General features: G+C 47.1%; 3 protein-coding genes across 3 annotated transcripts; 2 read left to right on the top strand and 1 right to left on the bottom strand.

Annotated features, from left to right (window-relative positions):
- Positions 1 to 9,006: 9,006 nt before the first annotated feature.
- On the bottom strand, positions 9,007 to 10,986 carry LOC128708373 (anaphase-promoting complex subunit 7). The gene is made up of 4 exons (XM_053803348.1): positions 10,918 to 10,986; positions 9,678 to 10,844; positions 9,342 to 9,616; positions 9,007 to 9,253 (listed from the first exon to the last, which is right to left on the bottom strand). The coding sequence occupies exons 1-4, from the start codon at positions 10,984 to 10,986 to the stop codon at positions 9,007 to 9,009; spliced, it is 1,758 nt and encodes a 585-aa protein (XP_053659323.1).
- A 470-nt stretch (positions 10,987 to 11,456) lies between these two features.
- On the top strand, positions 11,457 to 16,519 carry LOC128719253 (apoptosis-inducing factor 3). The gene is made up of 2 exons (XM_053812875.1): positions 11,457 to 11,664; positions 14,883 to 16,519. The coding sequence occupies exons 1-2, from the start codon at positions 11,457 to 11,459 to the stop codon at positions 16,517 to 16,519; spliced, it is 1,845 nt and encodes a 614-aa protein (XP_053668850.1).
- Positions 11,670 to 12,650, top strand: LOC128709245 (required for meiotic nuclear division protein 1 homolog; the record flags this gene model as incomplete). The annotated part of the gene is made up of 1 exon (XM_053804233.1): positions 11,670 to 12,650. A coding segment is annotated over one exon (981 nt), but the record flags the coding sequence as incomplete, so codon positions are not given.
- Positions 16,520 to 16,629: the final 110 nt, after the last annotated feature.

Below are 16,629 nucleotides of genomic sequence, written 5' to 3'. Positions count from 1 at the left end.
TGTGCACACCGTGGCGGTACGGAAGATATCGATGGCTTCGTATTGGCGCTGGTTTAGTGGTGCCTCGATGGACGGTAACTGGCCGGGCATGACATGACGGTGGACGACGATGGTGACAACGATGACGACGTGCTTTGGCGTTGTAGCGAGCGGCGCTTTGATGGCGTCCGGATGTGTGTCCAATGGCGATCTGCGCGTTGTCCATCCGCTATCCAGATATCCAGTTCAGGCAAAGACGGGAAAATTTCGCACAGTTTCTGCCATGTGGAATATATTCCTTGAAGGTCAAATTAGTTCGCCCACAATGTCTAACCCAACAGTGGATGCAGTGGAGGATATTGAAGACGAATTCTAAGCTTCTAAGCAACGGTAAGTTATAGCGCACTAAGATGCGAATTAATAAGAAATTAATAAATAATTAATTAATAAGAAATTGAAGATATTGAGTTTCATCCCTAGTTGTCCTAAGTGGGAATCAGAAGTCACTAATGATGAGTTACTGGAAGAAAAAGAAAAAAAAACAGTAGAAAAAGGGTTGACATTCTCCAACGCTCCACAACGCTAGTCCTGGCGCCTATCCCCACAGTGACAACGAGATCACACGAACACTGCACTTCCTACTGCTCGGCCACTGCTCGGCCACAAATCTTGTTCAATTTCCTCGCACGTGAGCCTAAACCTGGTGTGTGTGTGTGTGTGCCCAACGCTTCTGCCACCTTGGAGACGGCGTTAAAGCCTCGACAGTCACCATATAGTCCACGTTCGCCCATCTCGCTTCCTTCCCGTCCAGTAGCGATCTCCCTTTCGCCTCCTCGCCTCGAGCGCATTTGGTCCACCGGTCGTTCACAGCAGGCTCACTGCCTCGGCAGCCTCCCTGCACACCATAATTGCACACCACCTTGAAGATCAAGCCCCGGTCTGGGAGGGGGGGGGGGGGGGGGGGGGATCGTGATCGACGAAATAGCTTCACGAACGGTACGGCGGGTTCCACCACACCAACAAACGCGTACGGCGGGGCGGGCAGGGTTTGGGTAAATGGCGCCCCCGGTGGATATAAATAATCGTGAAATCTTGAAATGCCCTTATACGGTCAGGACCTGGCGTGTGGAGATGGCAGGAAAATGTATAAACGGAAGAAGGAAAAAAAAATCGCACAACAAACAAAACAACACCGAGCCTTTCGTCATTGACATTGAGCCCGTGGCTACGATCGGCGGGTTCCGTTCGTGCTTCCGAATTAATGCGGCCGGATCGGATCTAGATCGCAGGGAGGGGAGGAGGGAGGGGAGGAGGGAGGGGAGGAGGGAGGGTGGGGGTTCTTCGCCCGCGGATCGTTGCTGTCGTCGCCACCGTGGTGCCAGAACCCGTGCGCGGATGGCACACGGAGCAGTGGAGCCAGCTGGTCCCAAAAACAAAACCAAACGAAACGTCAAAAGTCAATGGCCACCGGGCAGCCTCCATTGCCATTTGGGGGTTGAGACGATGGGGGGGGGGGGGGGTTTGCATTGCGGTTCGTTCGGTCTCTCCGTCTCGCGCTTCGTACGCCTGCAGCTGGAACAGGCGCCGGCGTGGTGTGCTCGATCGTTTCCTTACGCGGGTCATCGGTATGCTAATGACACGCGCGGATGACGTTCGGTTGACAATTGAATCTGGGCTTGGCACGCGGTTCGGACGTGACCACGGTGACTCATGGTGGCCGATCCTGGAGCCACACACACACACAGCTGGCGCTCGCTTGCGTCTACCGGGGTTAAGCGTACGTGCTTACCCCGAAAACGATTCCGAAGCCGTGAACTGACCTGCCCGAAGGTCTGGCCGTTGCCGATCGAGAAGGAGCAGCGGAACGAGTGCGGCCACGTTTTCATCACAGCTTGGTAATTAACGGACGTAGGCAATCGAGCTCCAGTCGGCACATTGCCTTCTAATTATAAGTGCGTAAGGACTGGCGAGTTGGTGCATTTAGAAAGGTTTAGAATGTATATGTAAGCCGTACCCAACTTTGCCGATTGCCCCGTAGACAGACAGCGAGAATAAAAGGACAGCAAGTTGGGGAATTTTTTTCCTCGCCGAGCTGATTTCACTAATGTCCCAAAATGGCCGTGCCTGGCCGAAAACGCAAACTTTTTCAATAAGGCAAATAAAAAATCATTAATTTCATTAGTAAGACAACTGTTACTTCGAGCAGTAATTTAGCGTCTTGTCAAAAAGATGCTCCCCTGTCGCCCTTTCCCCCCCCCCACGCTGCGGCCCCGGATCCCAGCAATCAGCATCGGCAATCTGTCCAAACGCAACAAAGTAAGGCATAATTTGTGCCACAAACCGTCGTACATGCGCAAGTAAATAAATTAAACCGCACGGTGACAACCTTCTTCGCCGCCGTTCCGTACGGGCTGTTCGTGTTCGTGCGCGATGGACAAAAGAAGCTCAGCATAAATTGTTGTTCGTTTTCCACAAAAAAACAAAAAAAAAAACGATAATGCAAACGCGAACAATAGTGGACAAGTAATCGTTACATACTTCTTTTTTATCCCTTTTTTGTTGTCAGAACACGAGATTACTTCCTTGCTTTCCCAGTTCAATCTTCCTTCCTTCCCACCCCCCAAAAAAAAAAACAAAAAATGTAGAGATGAAGAAACTGATCATCGGCCTGTTGTTGTTTTGTTGGATGTAACTGTCCCTGTAGTTGCAGCTTCCTTCTTTCCCTTCATTTTTGTACATAACTCTCTTAGAGAGACACACACACACACACACGTACATAGTCGTACCGGTTTAACCTCACACATAAACATGACACAGCGAGGGGTCAATTGAGCGAACATCGACCGATCGATATGGCATTCCGAAGGTTGAAACCGAGATTAATAGTGCCTCCAGTCTTCGCACCCCAATTCCGTCCCTTATTGCTCGACCCATCAACCCGGCCAAAAGCATGATCGGCATGAGTGTAAGCATGATCAGCTTCAATATCCGTGTACCCACCACCGGAGACTCGGGTCACCCCGATTGGTGACCTCCAGAAGATCGAAAAAAAAAACGAATAACCAAACATAAGCGGGATTGCAGGGAAGACGCAGCACGCGGCGATGAGAAGTGACCGTGTCAGAAGTTCCGGAATTTCAGAGACAATTTTTTAAAGGATGAGTCTTACGCAGAGTTCACAGCATCTTCCGCCATGTCAGCTCGCGGAGGATAATGTGATCTTTCACACGCTTGCGGACACATGACAAATGGCACGCTGACGCTTATAGCTCGATTCGAAGAAAATTAATGTCGGATGTCTGATAAATCTTTGCCCACTTCTCGCCCCCGAAAGGTGTCAGAACGGGCGAAGGAGGAGCGAACCCATCAGTGACGGAAGTAATTACGGCATGGGTCAGTACACACTTTGACACACACTTGGTGTGTTGAATATAGTATACGGGGAAGAAGTGAGTGTGTGTGCCTCTGTATATATATATCTAAAAAAGGAATTTAACAAACCAACCCAAAGATAGCTTCCGTCCGTATTGGAGCCATTGGCCTGATGAACCTTCAGCCTTATTGCATCATAAAGTGTCATAAGCGTATGATTAACTGCCGTATAACGCGCCGCGATGCTGTATCCAAAGCTAGGAAATGAGTGTTGTGCGTTAATAGAGTGATAAAGAATGAAACCCAAGGCAAGGATCAAACTCGGCAAGAATAAATGTTCAATAAATACTGCATGCGAAGGCTGGTGATTTTTATTTTTTACTAAAAACTAACAAAACAATCTATTTCATTCTATCGCGACACGAATAACGCATTTAATTTATAGCACATCTGTCCACAACGGAAGATCTCTCCGATCTCTGCTGACTGCAATAATTCTTTAAAGTCGCCAACAGTATAGGTCAGGGGTCGGCAAAGTGTGGATTGCCAGTCGCAGGCTGTTGTTTTTGACACTTTAACATCAAACAACAGACGTTACCGTAAAGTGTAGCAGAATTTAAATACGATCGAGGGCAAAATGGTTTCAGTGTTTTTCGCAAAAAGTTTGAAGCAATTGGCCAAAGATTGACCAGTACAAGACGGACTATCCCAATGGTGCTCGGATGAGAAGAACAGAATTTGTTATGGAAAACCTTAAACGAAAGATCTTGTCTAATTGTTTGTAGAAAAATAGTTGATCGCCAAGCTAAACCATGTTTTGGGTATAGGCAACTTCCCTTAAGGCTTATTAACCATAAGATTCAATCTTACGTTATTGCATTCTAATATTTCGAATAGTTAATTTTAATGCGTTGTTTTAATACATTTGTAATTTTTCAAACAAAATATGCAGTTTTCTCTGAGTTGTGTGCACCATGAACTAAGCCTGTACAGTTCGAACAGTTCTTTTAAGTGAGCGAATGAACTTCGCTCGTCAAATTATGTTAATGCCGTTCGCGGAAAGTCCCCCAGGATGCGCTATTTGGACAGATAGATAGGTTGAGTTATGCTCTCAATGTAAAAGCAACTAAGCGAACTGTAGAGACTGATTGATGCACGCAGAACGACTTGTAACGCAGGTTGAACTGCACGTAACGCAGGTTGAATTGAATGTAACGCATATTGAACGGTTTGTAGGAACAGGTTGAGCGAACTATCCTACTCCTACCTTCTGTACGCCGATGACGTGAAACTGTTTATGCCTGTTAAAACTATCGTCGACTGTGAGAGACTACAGCATGCTGTTAGTGTTTTCAACTTATGGTGCGTCCAGAATTTATTGACGGTTTGTACGGAAAAGTGCTTTGTGATGTCTTTCACTCGGACGCGCTCACCTGTAAGGTACGACTATCAGATAAACGGAGTCAGTGTAGCAAGAACCAAAGAACGCTTGACGAAAAGCTGACTTTTAAGCATCACTATGACAACGTTCTCAACCGCGCAAATAGAACATTAGGTTTACTGTTTAAATCGACGAGGGACTTTAATGACCCACATTGTCCAAAATCTCTGAATTGCTTGTTGGTTCGCCCGTTATTAGAATACTGTTCAATTGTGACTTGCCCGTATACTGTTATATCTATAAGAAGACTTGAGACAGTGCAGAAAAGGTTTACAAGATACGCCATTAGAAAGCTAGGTTGGGCAGACGGATTCTCGATACCACCCTACAAACAGCGTTGTCTTCTTCTGGGCATAGAAACATTAGAAGTCAGGCGCAATAGAGCTCAGGTTATCTTTATCGCAGGGCTACTACTAGGCACCATAGATGATCCGTCGTTAGTAAGTAGCATTTCGTTTGCTGTCCCGCGATCGGTATCTAGACACCGACAAATGTTGCATGAACCTCGCACTAACACAGTGTACGGCACTACCGCTCCAATTAAAGCCATGATTAGGCGATTCAATCAATGTTCGTATCAGTTCGATTTTACGATGTCTAAGTCCCAATTTAAAAGTTCTTTGCGTTTATTGTAAGTTCCTCGTTAATGTTCTGTACGATCCTCGTTAAACCGTTTTCGGTGGACGAATTATTTAATAAACATTAAACATTAAACTATGTGAACGAGATCAAGCGTGAAAGAAACATTAATTTATGAGCGACAAAAGAAAAGATCAGTTCATCATAACGAACGAACCAGTTCACTAAAATTCTATCAACGCTAATGATTTTCCTAATGGTTGGTTCTTTACTTCACGAAATTTGCTGACCACTGGCATAGGTGGCAGAGCAAGAGATAACGGAAGGATTTGCGCGACTCGCAGCTCAAAGCTGGTAAAAAACGCAAACCTTCGTTAATGAGTTTTTTTTTTTGGCTGATTGTAGTCTGCATGGCATTTAAGTCTTTTCCTTTTCCGCTCCTTCCACTAAACATCCATCAACCACTGGCGATTCGTCCACCATCTAAGCGCGCAGAGCACCGCTGTTGGGGTTTTGTGCTGTGCCGGACAGCTGTTTGGCAAGGTCCGCTCGAAACCCCCCCCCCCCCCCCCCCCCCCCCCCATCCATCCCCCCCCAACAATGGCCACGAGAGTTGGCAATTCACTCACTCGCTTAGCCCACTCGACGGGCGGCTTGTATCGCGATACCGTTTGTCATGATAAAGTTCGGAAGCCCGACAGGCGATGCGAGTGGGGTGCCTAGAGCAAAATGGATGGGCATAGAACACACGAGGCACGGGCCGACAGTTATCGGGGTAGTTTTGTTGTTCCGCGGCCACCTTCCATATATGGGCCGCGCGTAACCGTACGAGGAACGCGTATCGAATTTCTGCAAAGGACGTCCGCATTTGTCGGGGCATGAGCGGACCGGCACCCGTTCGCGGCTGCTGTCGAGGCACATCCATGCTGCAAGTGGATGTATGCTGTGTGTTGTTTGGTGTCCGTTCTTTTTTTTGTTTTGTTCTGTTGCTGTTTGTGCTTCTGGTTGTGTTATTGTACTTTTTTGGGCTCAATTGCTCACCGCCGCGTTGTGCCAGCATCGCCGGGGCACGAAACGGGGAAGGATAAAATTATGCTTTCCTTCCGCCACGGATCGTGCGGAATCACTTCCGGCCGGCGGGTTGAGGGACAATCGGGCAACGACTTTTCGGGGCGCCCAATGAACCCATCAAAGATGGCGTCACATTTATCGATCGAGGCATCTGCGTGCTACGCCTTAAAAGTGTTGGACATTTTGCGATGCGATGGGTGGAGAGTTTCGAGTCACAATCGAAATGGACCTCAAATGGGTAATATTTATTCCGTTCAAGCTAGAACATCAACGACCCACAGCTACCAAGAAACAATACTACGCCACAGATGGTCCGGAAATTGCGCTGCACGGACAAATTCTCGATAAATTATCCGCCGAACGGGCACAACGGCGTGTCCCTTCCGATTTAAAGGGCTCGGAGGTCCACTTTGCGTACGGATATCGGTCCGCTCTATGGAGCGATTAATTAAGCGCACAAACCGCGCACCCCACTTTGGGGTGCCTATTACGGCTTGGAAATGGTTGTGCCGCACGATTAAACTTTACATTACACATGCGCCACTCTTTAACCCCACGACCCGTACAAGGAAATGACACGTCGTCACAACAACAGCTCTCGAGAAGGTAGGTACGGGTTACACAATGGCCGATCGAGAACAGATCGTTTCTGTTCCCTGCCCCGGGGGTAACGCTCGTCGCCTAATGATGCAGCGTTCCCAAGGATAATGCCAAAGGGCTGTGAGGATTTTGATTTATGGTGTGAAAATTTGACGCATTCTTTGCGGTAGAACTAATCGTAATGCTCATGTTTGGGAAGGCGTTGGTCTTTATTTCCCAAAAAACGTTGATCGGAGTGATCGCTATACCCTCTCACCATGTACGGTCATTGTTGTCGGGCGTACTGCGCCTTAACCTTTTGAGGATTAGTTTCCCCCTCATAAGAAGATTTGAATGGCCCTTTTTATTGCGGTATCACTTCATCCAGAAAACAAGTGAGATATGGACCAATTTTGGGGCGATTAGCCTTATTGGCGAAAAAGATGCGCAGAATAGGATTTGGTAACATAGTACGAAGCAGCTGGTATAGGACCGGTGGTTTAGCTGATAGCAATGTGGGTCTTTTACAAGGCAATCCCGGTTAAAAACTCAAAAATCCCTGTACAACTTGAAGGTATTCGTTGATCTTTTGTAGGAGAATCATTGATTAGTAATATGATTGTCGTTTTCCTCTACGCATCATTGATTGTTTGATTAATTCGAGAGATTTAATTCGAAATACTACCGACTATCATAAGAAGTCTTCGCATTCTCCCCCAAGTCTCAGCTGATTGCGTATCTCTTATATACAGGTTCCATCGTTTACTACGTGGTTACTGACTGCGGAATCACAACTGTTGGTTCCTTCAAGCACTACCTGGACATCAGTTTGCGCAATAGATTGACTGACTTGCAAAAGACTTTTTCTATGTAGTGTCAAACTCATGCTTCAACGCCTGCGACATGTATTTTGTGGTCGTCTTTTCCCACCAACAGGGATATGACGTTTCAATCCATCTTCTGGCAAACCTGTTCTTTGCTGCACTTGCATGCGGCACGTGAGCACCGCAGCCAATTAAAGGACTTTAAAACTCCTTTTTATAACGTTCAATAGCCCAGTTCCCAGTTCATGCGGAATATCAGAAATATGTAAAATGAGCAAGACAAGAGCAAGAGCTATCCATGCGTTCCACAAACTTTATTCATTTGCCGATGGGATTAAGCTTTAGTCCAGGAAGGTAATAACATAACATTCCAAAAATGAATCAAGAATTCAAGAAGTGATTTGCGAGATGACTGACAGAAATGATGGAATATCCGGAATAGACTGACAAATCCACTTTGACTCTACCACCAGGAGACCAAATGCAAAACCGCGGAAATTTCGGAATTGACTACGATGCTACGAAATGCGAGGGACTAATACTCAGAGTACTTACTTTTCAAAATCCAGGACAATTTAAATTAGAAATTTATCCGGAATTTCAATCTAACTTCTTTAGTAGAAGCATTCTACCCATCACTGGTTGGAACCAAAGATTTTTCGTCTAATTTTCCCCGTAACTAAAAAGGTCCTCTTATATGTGCTTGTGTAATGTACATGCAATTTATATATAATCAATTTAGTGGTAATTTAAAGTAACAAGTGCAGGAAATAAAAATATGAAATATGTTTACTTACGGTTGGTAGCCATTTATACAGCAGCTCCAGCTAGTAGTATACTTGATCGGAGGAATCTTTGTAGTTCTGGTGGATTTCACAATCGATGATACGATTTTCGATAATACAGATTTCTCTCAAAACTCCATAATTTTATTTTAGCGATCTGAAGAACCGATATTCAACATGACACGTGTGCTTATTATATCTACTATCGTATGATATTCTAATAAGCTTAACAGCACACGTTTTACAAGCTAAAAAGTTAATAATAAATTTAACAAATCTATTGTGCTTGTAGCGGAGATACATTGGAATTTATTACTGCTATAAAATGAATCTAAATTAAACAATTACCTTCATCCATACCATCCGTAAACACTATCTACTGATTGATTTCGATTTCCAAATCCGACCACATTGCATCACTTTCCGATTCCATTTCGTTCGCCCCAGTCGTACGAATTTCGATCATTTCCAGCGGATTGTCCGGCATATCGCTACCGTCCTCGACCATCGACTCAAGGTAGGAACTGGACGCACCCGCATTCGATACAGCACTGCTCGTACTACCCGTGTGTTTACCCAACAGTAACAGTCCCGTTATAGCGGCACGGTTCGATGGGTCCATACTACGATTTCCGGAAGAAGAAAAGATAGTTTTTTTAAAATTCTTATGAAAAATGTTAACGATAAACGATTGACAGTAGAAACACTTACTTAAGAGCTATGGAATAGTGTTCAAGTGCGCCGGAATGATCTTTTTCGTTGTTAAGCATTTCTCCAAGCATGATGTGTAGTTTGCAGTTTTTTGACAACATTGCATGCTTCTTCAGTAGCTTCATTCTGGCGCTGAGATCATTCTCCCGTAAATAAAGTTCCGCCAGCAGGTACACCGCGGGCAGAAAGTTCTCGTTCATATCAAGTGCTTTAAGACAGAGTGCCTTTGCTTTTGGACGTGCAGCTTCATCTTTCATGTATGTGCGAGCCATCAACTACGGGGAAATAGTGTTATAAATACCAATACTACATGCTATACAGTTACTGTACACTCACGACTAATGTTCGCGCCGATTCACCCAACACCTTAACTGCCTTCAATGCTTGTAGTTGTGCTTCCCGGGTGCGGCCCATGTTCAGATAGTTATCCACCAGGGCCTTATGAATTTCGTACCGATACGGTGCAAACTGTTGCCCGTACCGCAGATGAGCAATGCCCTGCTGATACTTTTTTACCTGAAACAAGACTTCCGCCTTCAGTACCAATGCTTCCACGTTGCGCGAGTTCTGGAAGCAAGCCTTTTGCACGAAATATACCGCCTTTTCATACTTTCCGGTAGCAAACAAATACTGTCCCATTACGAACCACATCTCGGACGTGTACTCGTTCAGCAACGAGGGAGACGGCGTGATGAGTTTTTCCAGCTCGGTTATTTTTTTGTTCTTCGCCATCAAAATAGCCAGAATCTGCAGTCCACTTTTCGAGTGTGGCTGCATGGCATGGGCTCGCTTGAGCGCAATATATGCCTGCTCATACTCGCCATTATGGTAGTAACATTCACCGATCAGAACCAACAGCTGATGATAGTTCCGGAGGCAGGTGTTTGCCTCGATGCTACGCAGAGTTTGGATGGCTTCGGTGTATTTGCGTGCCTGAATGTTGGCATGCGCCTTGATCCAGCTGCTCATCCATTCGTTGCACTGTGGCGCCATGGTGGCATCCACGATCAGCGAATTCACTTCGATCCCTTTGACACCAAGCGTCAGCAGCCCTTCGATTGCTTCAAGCGCCAAAGGACACTCTTTCAGAACTTCCTTGTAAGTCCCGATGGCACTGCGCTCGTGGCCATGATTGTGGCACAGCTTACTGAGCAGCATATTGACCTTCGGGGTGCGCTGTTTCAGTGCGAGCGATTGTAGCAGCACGATTGCATCTCGATAGCACTTCATCTCGATGAGACAGCGTGCCGTCTTGTACTTTAACTCTACCTCCGACTGCAAGTCTACCACGCCCGGAACGGGACCGGCCGTAGTTTTGCAGTTGGGTGACTTGTTTTTCGACAGAAGCCGCTTCAACTGTAGCGCCTGACGATAGATAGTTTCCGCTTCACGAAACCGTCGCTCATGGAAGAGTGATTCTGCATAGTACACAAGCGTGCCGAAATGTTCCTGTGGGTTTAGCGTGGCACGATTTGTGTCATATATCGACAAAAGTAGATTGGCCTGAAAAATTGCAACCGTATTAATCTATGCTCCATCATAAACAGGCACAGGGAAAATCCAGCAGCAATCATACCAGTGTCGCCGCATTTGAGTAAAGCTCGAAGTCGAAAAGTGTTTTTAGCTGCTCGAACAGAGTTTTCATGATGAGAAGACGATATTTCAAGGGGGAAAACTTACAAATTATTGAATCACTGTTCGTTACAAACAAGCCTTTTTTTTTTTAGAATCGGGTTTGTTTACGCTTTCTTCAAACCCCCGAGCTGTCACGTTGACAGTTAACATCTGAGCTTCAGTACTGATTACACGTGCGACAGCACACGGTTGAACAGTTTTTATTGTACAAAAAAGACGTCTTTGAAGAATGCTGGCTAAAATGGTATTAGCATCGAGTAATGGCAACGATTAATGGTACAATCGGCTAAGCATTGGGAAGAATTATTCGATTCCCATTCCCACGCAAAAGTCCTCCGAAAAGCATTGTACTAAAATTGCATAGCGGTCCATCCCTTTGACAGCTGGACAGCGAAGCGCAAAATCGATTCAAAAGAAAACAAACCTCCTGTACGGGAGAAGTTTTTGCGACATGCCGGTCAACTTCAAGCCGCAGTAAACATGACGAGTTTCATAAGCATTAGTTTGTTACACAATTGCCGGAGGGTGTCATCAACACTAGTGTTAAGTGTTTGCAGAAATGCTTCCACCAAGAACACAGGAAATGTACCGTTGGCCAAACCTATCAAAGCCAGAACCGTGTCAGGAAGTGCCGGGCCTCTGACCATCGCATCGCAGCTGGGCAACAATCCATACTTCGTCAGTCGAGGTAGGCCATCGTCACAGGTGCAACAATGTAACAAAATTTCATCATCCTCCATCATAAGTCTGCACGAAAGTATGCAGTTAAAAAAGCGTCCCCGCCGAAGACGCGAGGACGAGAATGATAAGATCGCTCGTGGCTACAAGACAGTCACCGCGTTTGCTACGGCCGAAGAGTACGATCTCGATCGGCTGCTGCGAGCTCTGCGGGAACAGAATCTTTACGAACCGAAGCAGTTTCTGTCGAGCGACGACATCGACACCGAACCAGACGTGCTGCACGTGACGGCTAAGTACAAGCTGGGTGACGAATGTCGTGATCTGTACTTCTTCCGCGAAGGCACGGTGGTGCTGTGGAACTGTACCGATCTGGAAAGCAGCAACATACTGCGGTTTTTGCGCCCGTTCGAGCAGGATTCGTACGACGAAGGCACCGTGCTGGAGGAAAGCGAATCCATGCTGTTCAACCATGACGGAGTGGCTCGCCTCAAGTACAACAGCTTCTACGTGTCGAAATCAGAAGAGGCCGACCTGGAGAAGTACACGTTCTCGAATGCGATGTCGCTATCGGTGAAGCTTGGCATCTGGGAGGCGTCGCTCGAGCGCTACATCGACTCGATGGCGTACGTTACGGAGGATCTGAAAAAGGGCAACAAGATTAAAATTACCCGGCCCGAAATGCTGCGCCGTACCGGTGAGCTGTTTGCGTTGCGGCACGTCATCAATCTCAGCTCGGATTTGCTGGACACGCCGGACTTTTACTGGGACCGAGAGCAGCTCGAAACGCTGTACAATCAGACGTGCGCCTACTTTAGCATTACGCGCCGGACGCGCGTCATGAACGAGAAGCTAAATCACTGTGTCGAACTGGCCGATCTGATCAGTTCCAACCTGAATGATGACCATCACGTACGGCTGGAGTGGATGATTATCATCCTTATCATGGTGGAGGTCGGTTTCGAGGTGTTGCACTACGTTGATAGGTTTTCCTAAACAATGACCGGCATCATCATTGGTGGAGTTTCGAGTCGTTCTAATCGGTTGTTACATCATTCGGGTGATTCATCGACTGCACATTAACAAGAATTATTTGCTGATAAGGGACTCTTTTACGGTATTGATAAAAAAATATTATTACCTGCTATATCTGTTATCAGTCGAGTGTTATGTGGAAGATGTCACATTTTTTTGATAAGAAAACTAGAAACAAAACTGGAGTCACCAGTTTTCCTTTGTGGATACAAAACCAGCGCACTTGGATTAAAAATCCATCCACGTTCGATAAATAGTAATTTCATTATGATAACCTGCATTTAGCTAGAAGTTAGACTGCATAGTAGGCTTTTGGAAGGTTACCGGGTTCAATCGATGGAGCGTTGCTTCAGCACCCAAGGACGCATATTGAAAAAATAATAAAAACAAACTAGTTCAACATCTAATACACCTGACTTTGTAATGGCTATTGCAAGGCCGCATGATTCTGCACTCGTGGAGGTTGTTCTACATTTGACCGTACAATTTCAGTTTGCAATTTTATATCGTTAGCATACATGCACCAACATCACCCCCACCACCCATCCTAGATGGCGGTTTTACGTTTGATATGTAATAAACAACTAAAAGGCAAGCGCCTCCAACCCCAATCGCGGCACGAAGCATCGCACGATCACGATGTCGAATACCGATTAAACGCATGGTGGCGAACACGAGACGACCAACTCAACGAAGCGATGTTGATTAACCGTTGTTTATAGGCACGTTTTGTCTGCGGTATGGACGCGAGCGCACAGTGCGAGTCTGCTCACACCACCACTTTACAAAGCCGGTCGCCAAAACGGATCGGGTCTCGGAATGCTGCCGGAGGTTCAGTTAACGAATGACCACGGGACGCGGAACATTCGGTGTCGCTTTGGACCCCACTCGAGTACATTCCCAATGGACAGGATAAACCCGCTACACGCTTAGGCTGTAGGCTAGACACGCTAATACTTCGCCGAGACCTTCACATTAGTCGTGCGCGGTTCGTTTGCGCCATCGTGCATCGTTCCTTGTGCTGTGCGATTTAAGATCTGTGTACCAGCGTTGATCGCGTTCCTTTTGTCCCAGGGTCATTAGACGCTCCACCACACCTGTCACCAGGCATCTCAGTGCGCGATGGGCTGCAGTTCGTCAAAGGCCGTTCGCAATTCGAACGAATCCCTTGCCAAAGGTAAGCAACGGTGTGTTCAGTGTGGTTGGAGGTCACCGACTGCCATAGCAACGCGGATCAAGTTCAAACCAAGTGTGATCTCAGGGACCAACCAGTTTGGTTGCTATCCTCTCGTCCAAAGATAAGCCCTTCAAGATATGGTTTGTAAAGAAGGAAATGTGGCCAATGAGCTAGTGGTTACGCCAGTGCGGAAGAAGTGAAAGTTATGTCTTTCTGCTTTGTGGTTATGGAGGTGGGAGTTGACGGAGCGATTAGTGTTTTGACAAAACAATACAGTAAAGCTACAGCAGCGGATTTTGTCAGACAGAAAACCAGTGTCCTTGAATTTTGTTTTTCGCTTTCGCAAGTCGCCTGATCTAACTCGATCGAGATGGTTCGCGCTTCGGATCTTTTCGCCGCACAAAACCTTCCAAAACCCGCAAACAGTGAATGAGTGCTCCAACTTCACTCAGTAGGCACCGAAGGTCGTGAACCAAATTTAACCCTTCCCTACAAAACCCGACCACAGAAAGGGATGTGAGAAAAGGCGCATACCCTTACCACCGCAGCAGCTTTTTTCATGGGGTGTAAAACCGCGCGAAACTCTTTTTTTGGGTTTTTGTGGGTGCGCCAGTGTACGATTTCGCGGGTTTGACTGTGTGTGCGTGTCCAATGGTGACAGCGCGGTTGCCTTGGTAACGCATTAGTGTGTGCCGATCAGCCCAGCAACAAATGGATGAAGCACGGACAAAAAAAACCCATCCATCAGAAATTCCGGCTCCTTCGATCGATGCGAACGTGGGTTTTCTGGTTCTAGTTTCTGTTCTCCAGTGTGCGTCACAAAATGATGTCGTATCTCGGTAGGTGATGTTCGTGCGCAAATTCCATACAGGTTTTCACGATGATTCACGCACCACAAGTGATTATTGCGTTTTTGAGCTTCTAATTAGTGATTGTCAACACCGTTCTGTTTGCGTACCATTTGATGTATTTTTTTCGTATTTTAACACGCCTGTATCTCTAATCTCATCCCGTAGCATCCAAAGTAACGTCGGCTGCTACCAATGGAGGAGCGGTTGCACAAGATGATGATTTCATCGAAGCTGTCGTATGCCAGGAGTCGGATATTGGCGACAATCAGATGAAGCAGGTCGAGCTGGGCGAAGGCAAAGTGTTGCTGGTTCGCCAGAACGGGAAGCTGACCGCCATCGGTAGTAAATGTTCGCATTATGGCGCAATGCTCGTTACCGGAGCGCTGGGCGAAGGACGCGTCCGTTGTCCATGGCACGGTGCGTGCTTCAACGTTGAGACGGGCGATATTGAAGATTTCCCGGGTATGGATTCGTTACCCTGCTACCGGGTGACCGTCGGCGAGGCGGGCGATGTGAAAGTGCGCGCTAAGCGCACAGAACTGGCCACAAACAAGCGGGTCCGAGTAATGGCCAAGCGTGCGGAACAGGACGAACGTACGTACGTCGTCATAGGTGGTGGCCCATCCGGTGCAACATGTGCGGAAACGCTCCGACAGCAAGGATTCACCGGGCGGATTGTAATGATTAACAAAGAACCATCCCTACCGTACGATCGGATAAAGGTAAGCAAAACGATGGACATGGACTTGGAGAAATGTCTACTGCGCACGCAACAATTCTACGACGCTAACGACATCGAGGTGATGCTGGGTATTGCGGTGACTAAGCTGGATGGAGCGACACGGGAAATTACGCTCGACAACGGGTACAAGATCCGGTACGATAAGGCTTACATTGCGACCGGTTCGAAACCACGCCGACCTCCGATCGATGGAGCAGATTTGGGCAACGTTTGCGTACTGCGTACGGCAGCCGATGCGAAGCTGGTCAACGAACAGCTTGGCCCGGAAAAGAAGATCGTCATACTGGGAACAAGCTTTATCGGGCTTGAAGCAGCGGCCTACTGTGTCAACAAAGTGACCAAGGTGACAGTCATTGGACGGGGAGCCGTACCGCTGAAGGAATCGTTCGGTGATGCGGTCGGGAAACGGGTCATGGAGCTCTTCGAGGAGAAGGGTGTAGAGTTTGTGATGAACTCCGGTATCCGGCGTTGCATCGGGGAGGCGGGCACACTGAAACAAGTCGAGCTGACCGACGGAACAATGCTCGATGCGGATGTGTGCATTTTTGGCATCGGATCGACGTTGTATACAGAGTTTCTCGAAAACTCCGGCATTACGCTGAATCGCAACGGATCGATCAACACCGATCAGTATTTGGAAACGAACGTCGAGGGAGTGTATGTAGGTGGAGACATTGCCAATGCACCGGTTCACTCGAATGATGGCCAGCAGGCGACAATTGGTCACTATCCGCTGGCGCAGTATCACGGTCGCGTAGCAGCACTCAATATGGCTGGCGTGGCGACACCGCTCAAAGCGGTTCCCTTTTTCTGGACAGTACTGTTCGGCAAGTCGTTCCGCTACTGTGGTTACGGCACTCCGGACGAGGTAGTCGTAGAGGGCGACTTGGCCGCATTGAAATTCGTTGCGTTCTACATCGGTAAAGGGGGTCGTGTGGTCGGTATGTCATCGTGCCAGCGGGACCCGGTGGTGGCCCAGTTTGCGGAGTATTCATCGCAGGGTAAAGTGTTGCATAAGGACGATCTTACACCCAATCCGTTCGGTTGGATACCGGCCTAATGCTAGGAACATTCACAGAAACACACACACTAATCTATTTCATCGTAACATTATTCACTATTGATACTATGTTTGTTACCACATATACACGAGGAAGCAAAACATTCGCT

Source organism: Anopheles marshallii, chromosome 2 (genome assembly GCF_943734725.1).
Source record: "Anopheles marshallii chromosome 2, idAnoMarsDA_429_01, whole genome shotgun sequence".
Taxonomy (NCBI): domain Eukaryota; kingdom Metazoa; phylum Arthropoda; class Insecta; order Diptera; family Culicidae; genus Anopheles; species Anopheles marshallii.
The sequence above is the reverse complement of the archived record's forward strand: the minus strand, read 5'-3'. Positions and strand labels throughout refer to the sequence as shown.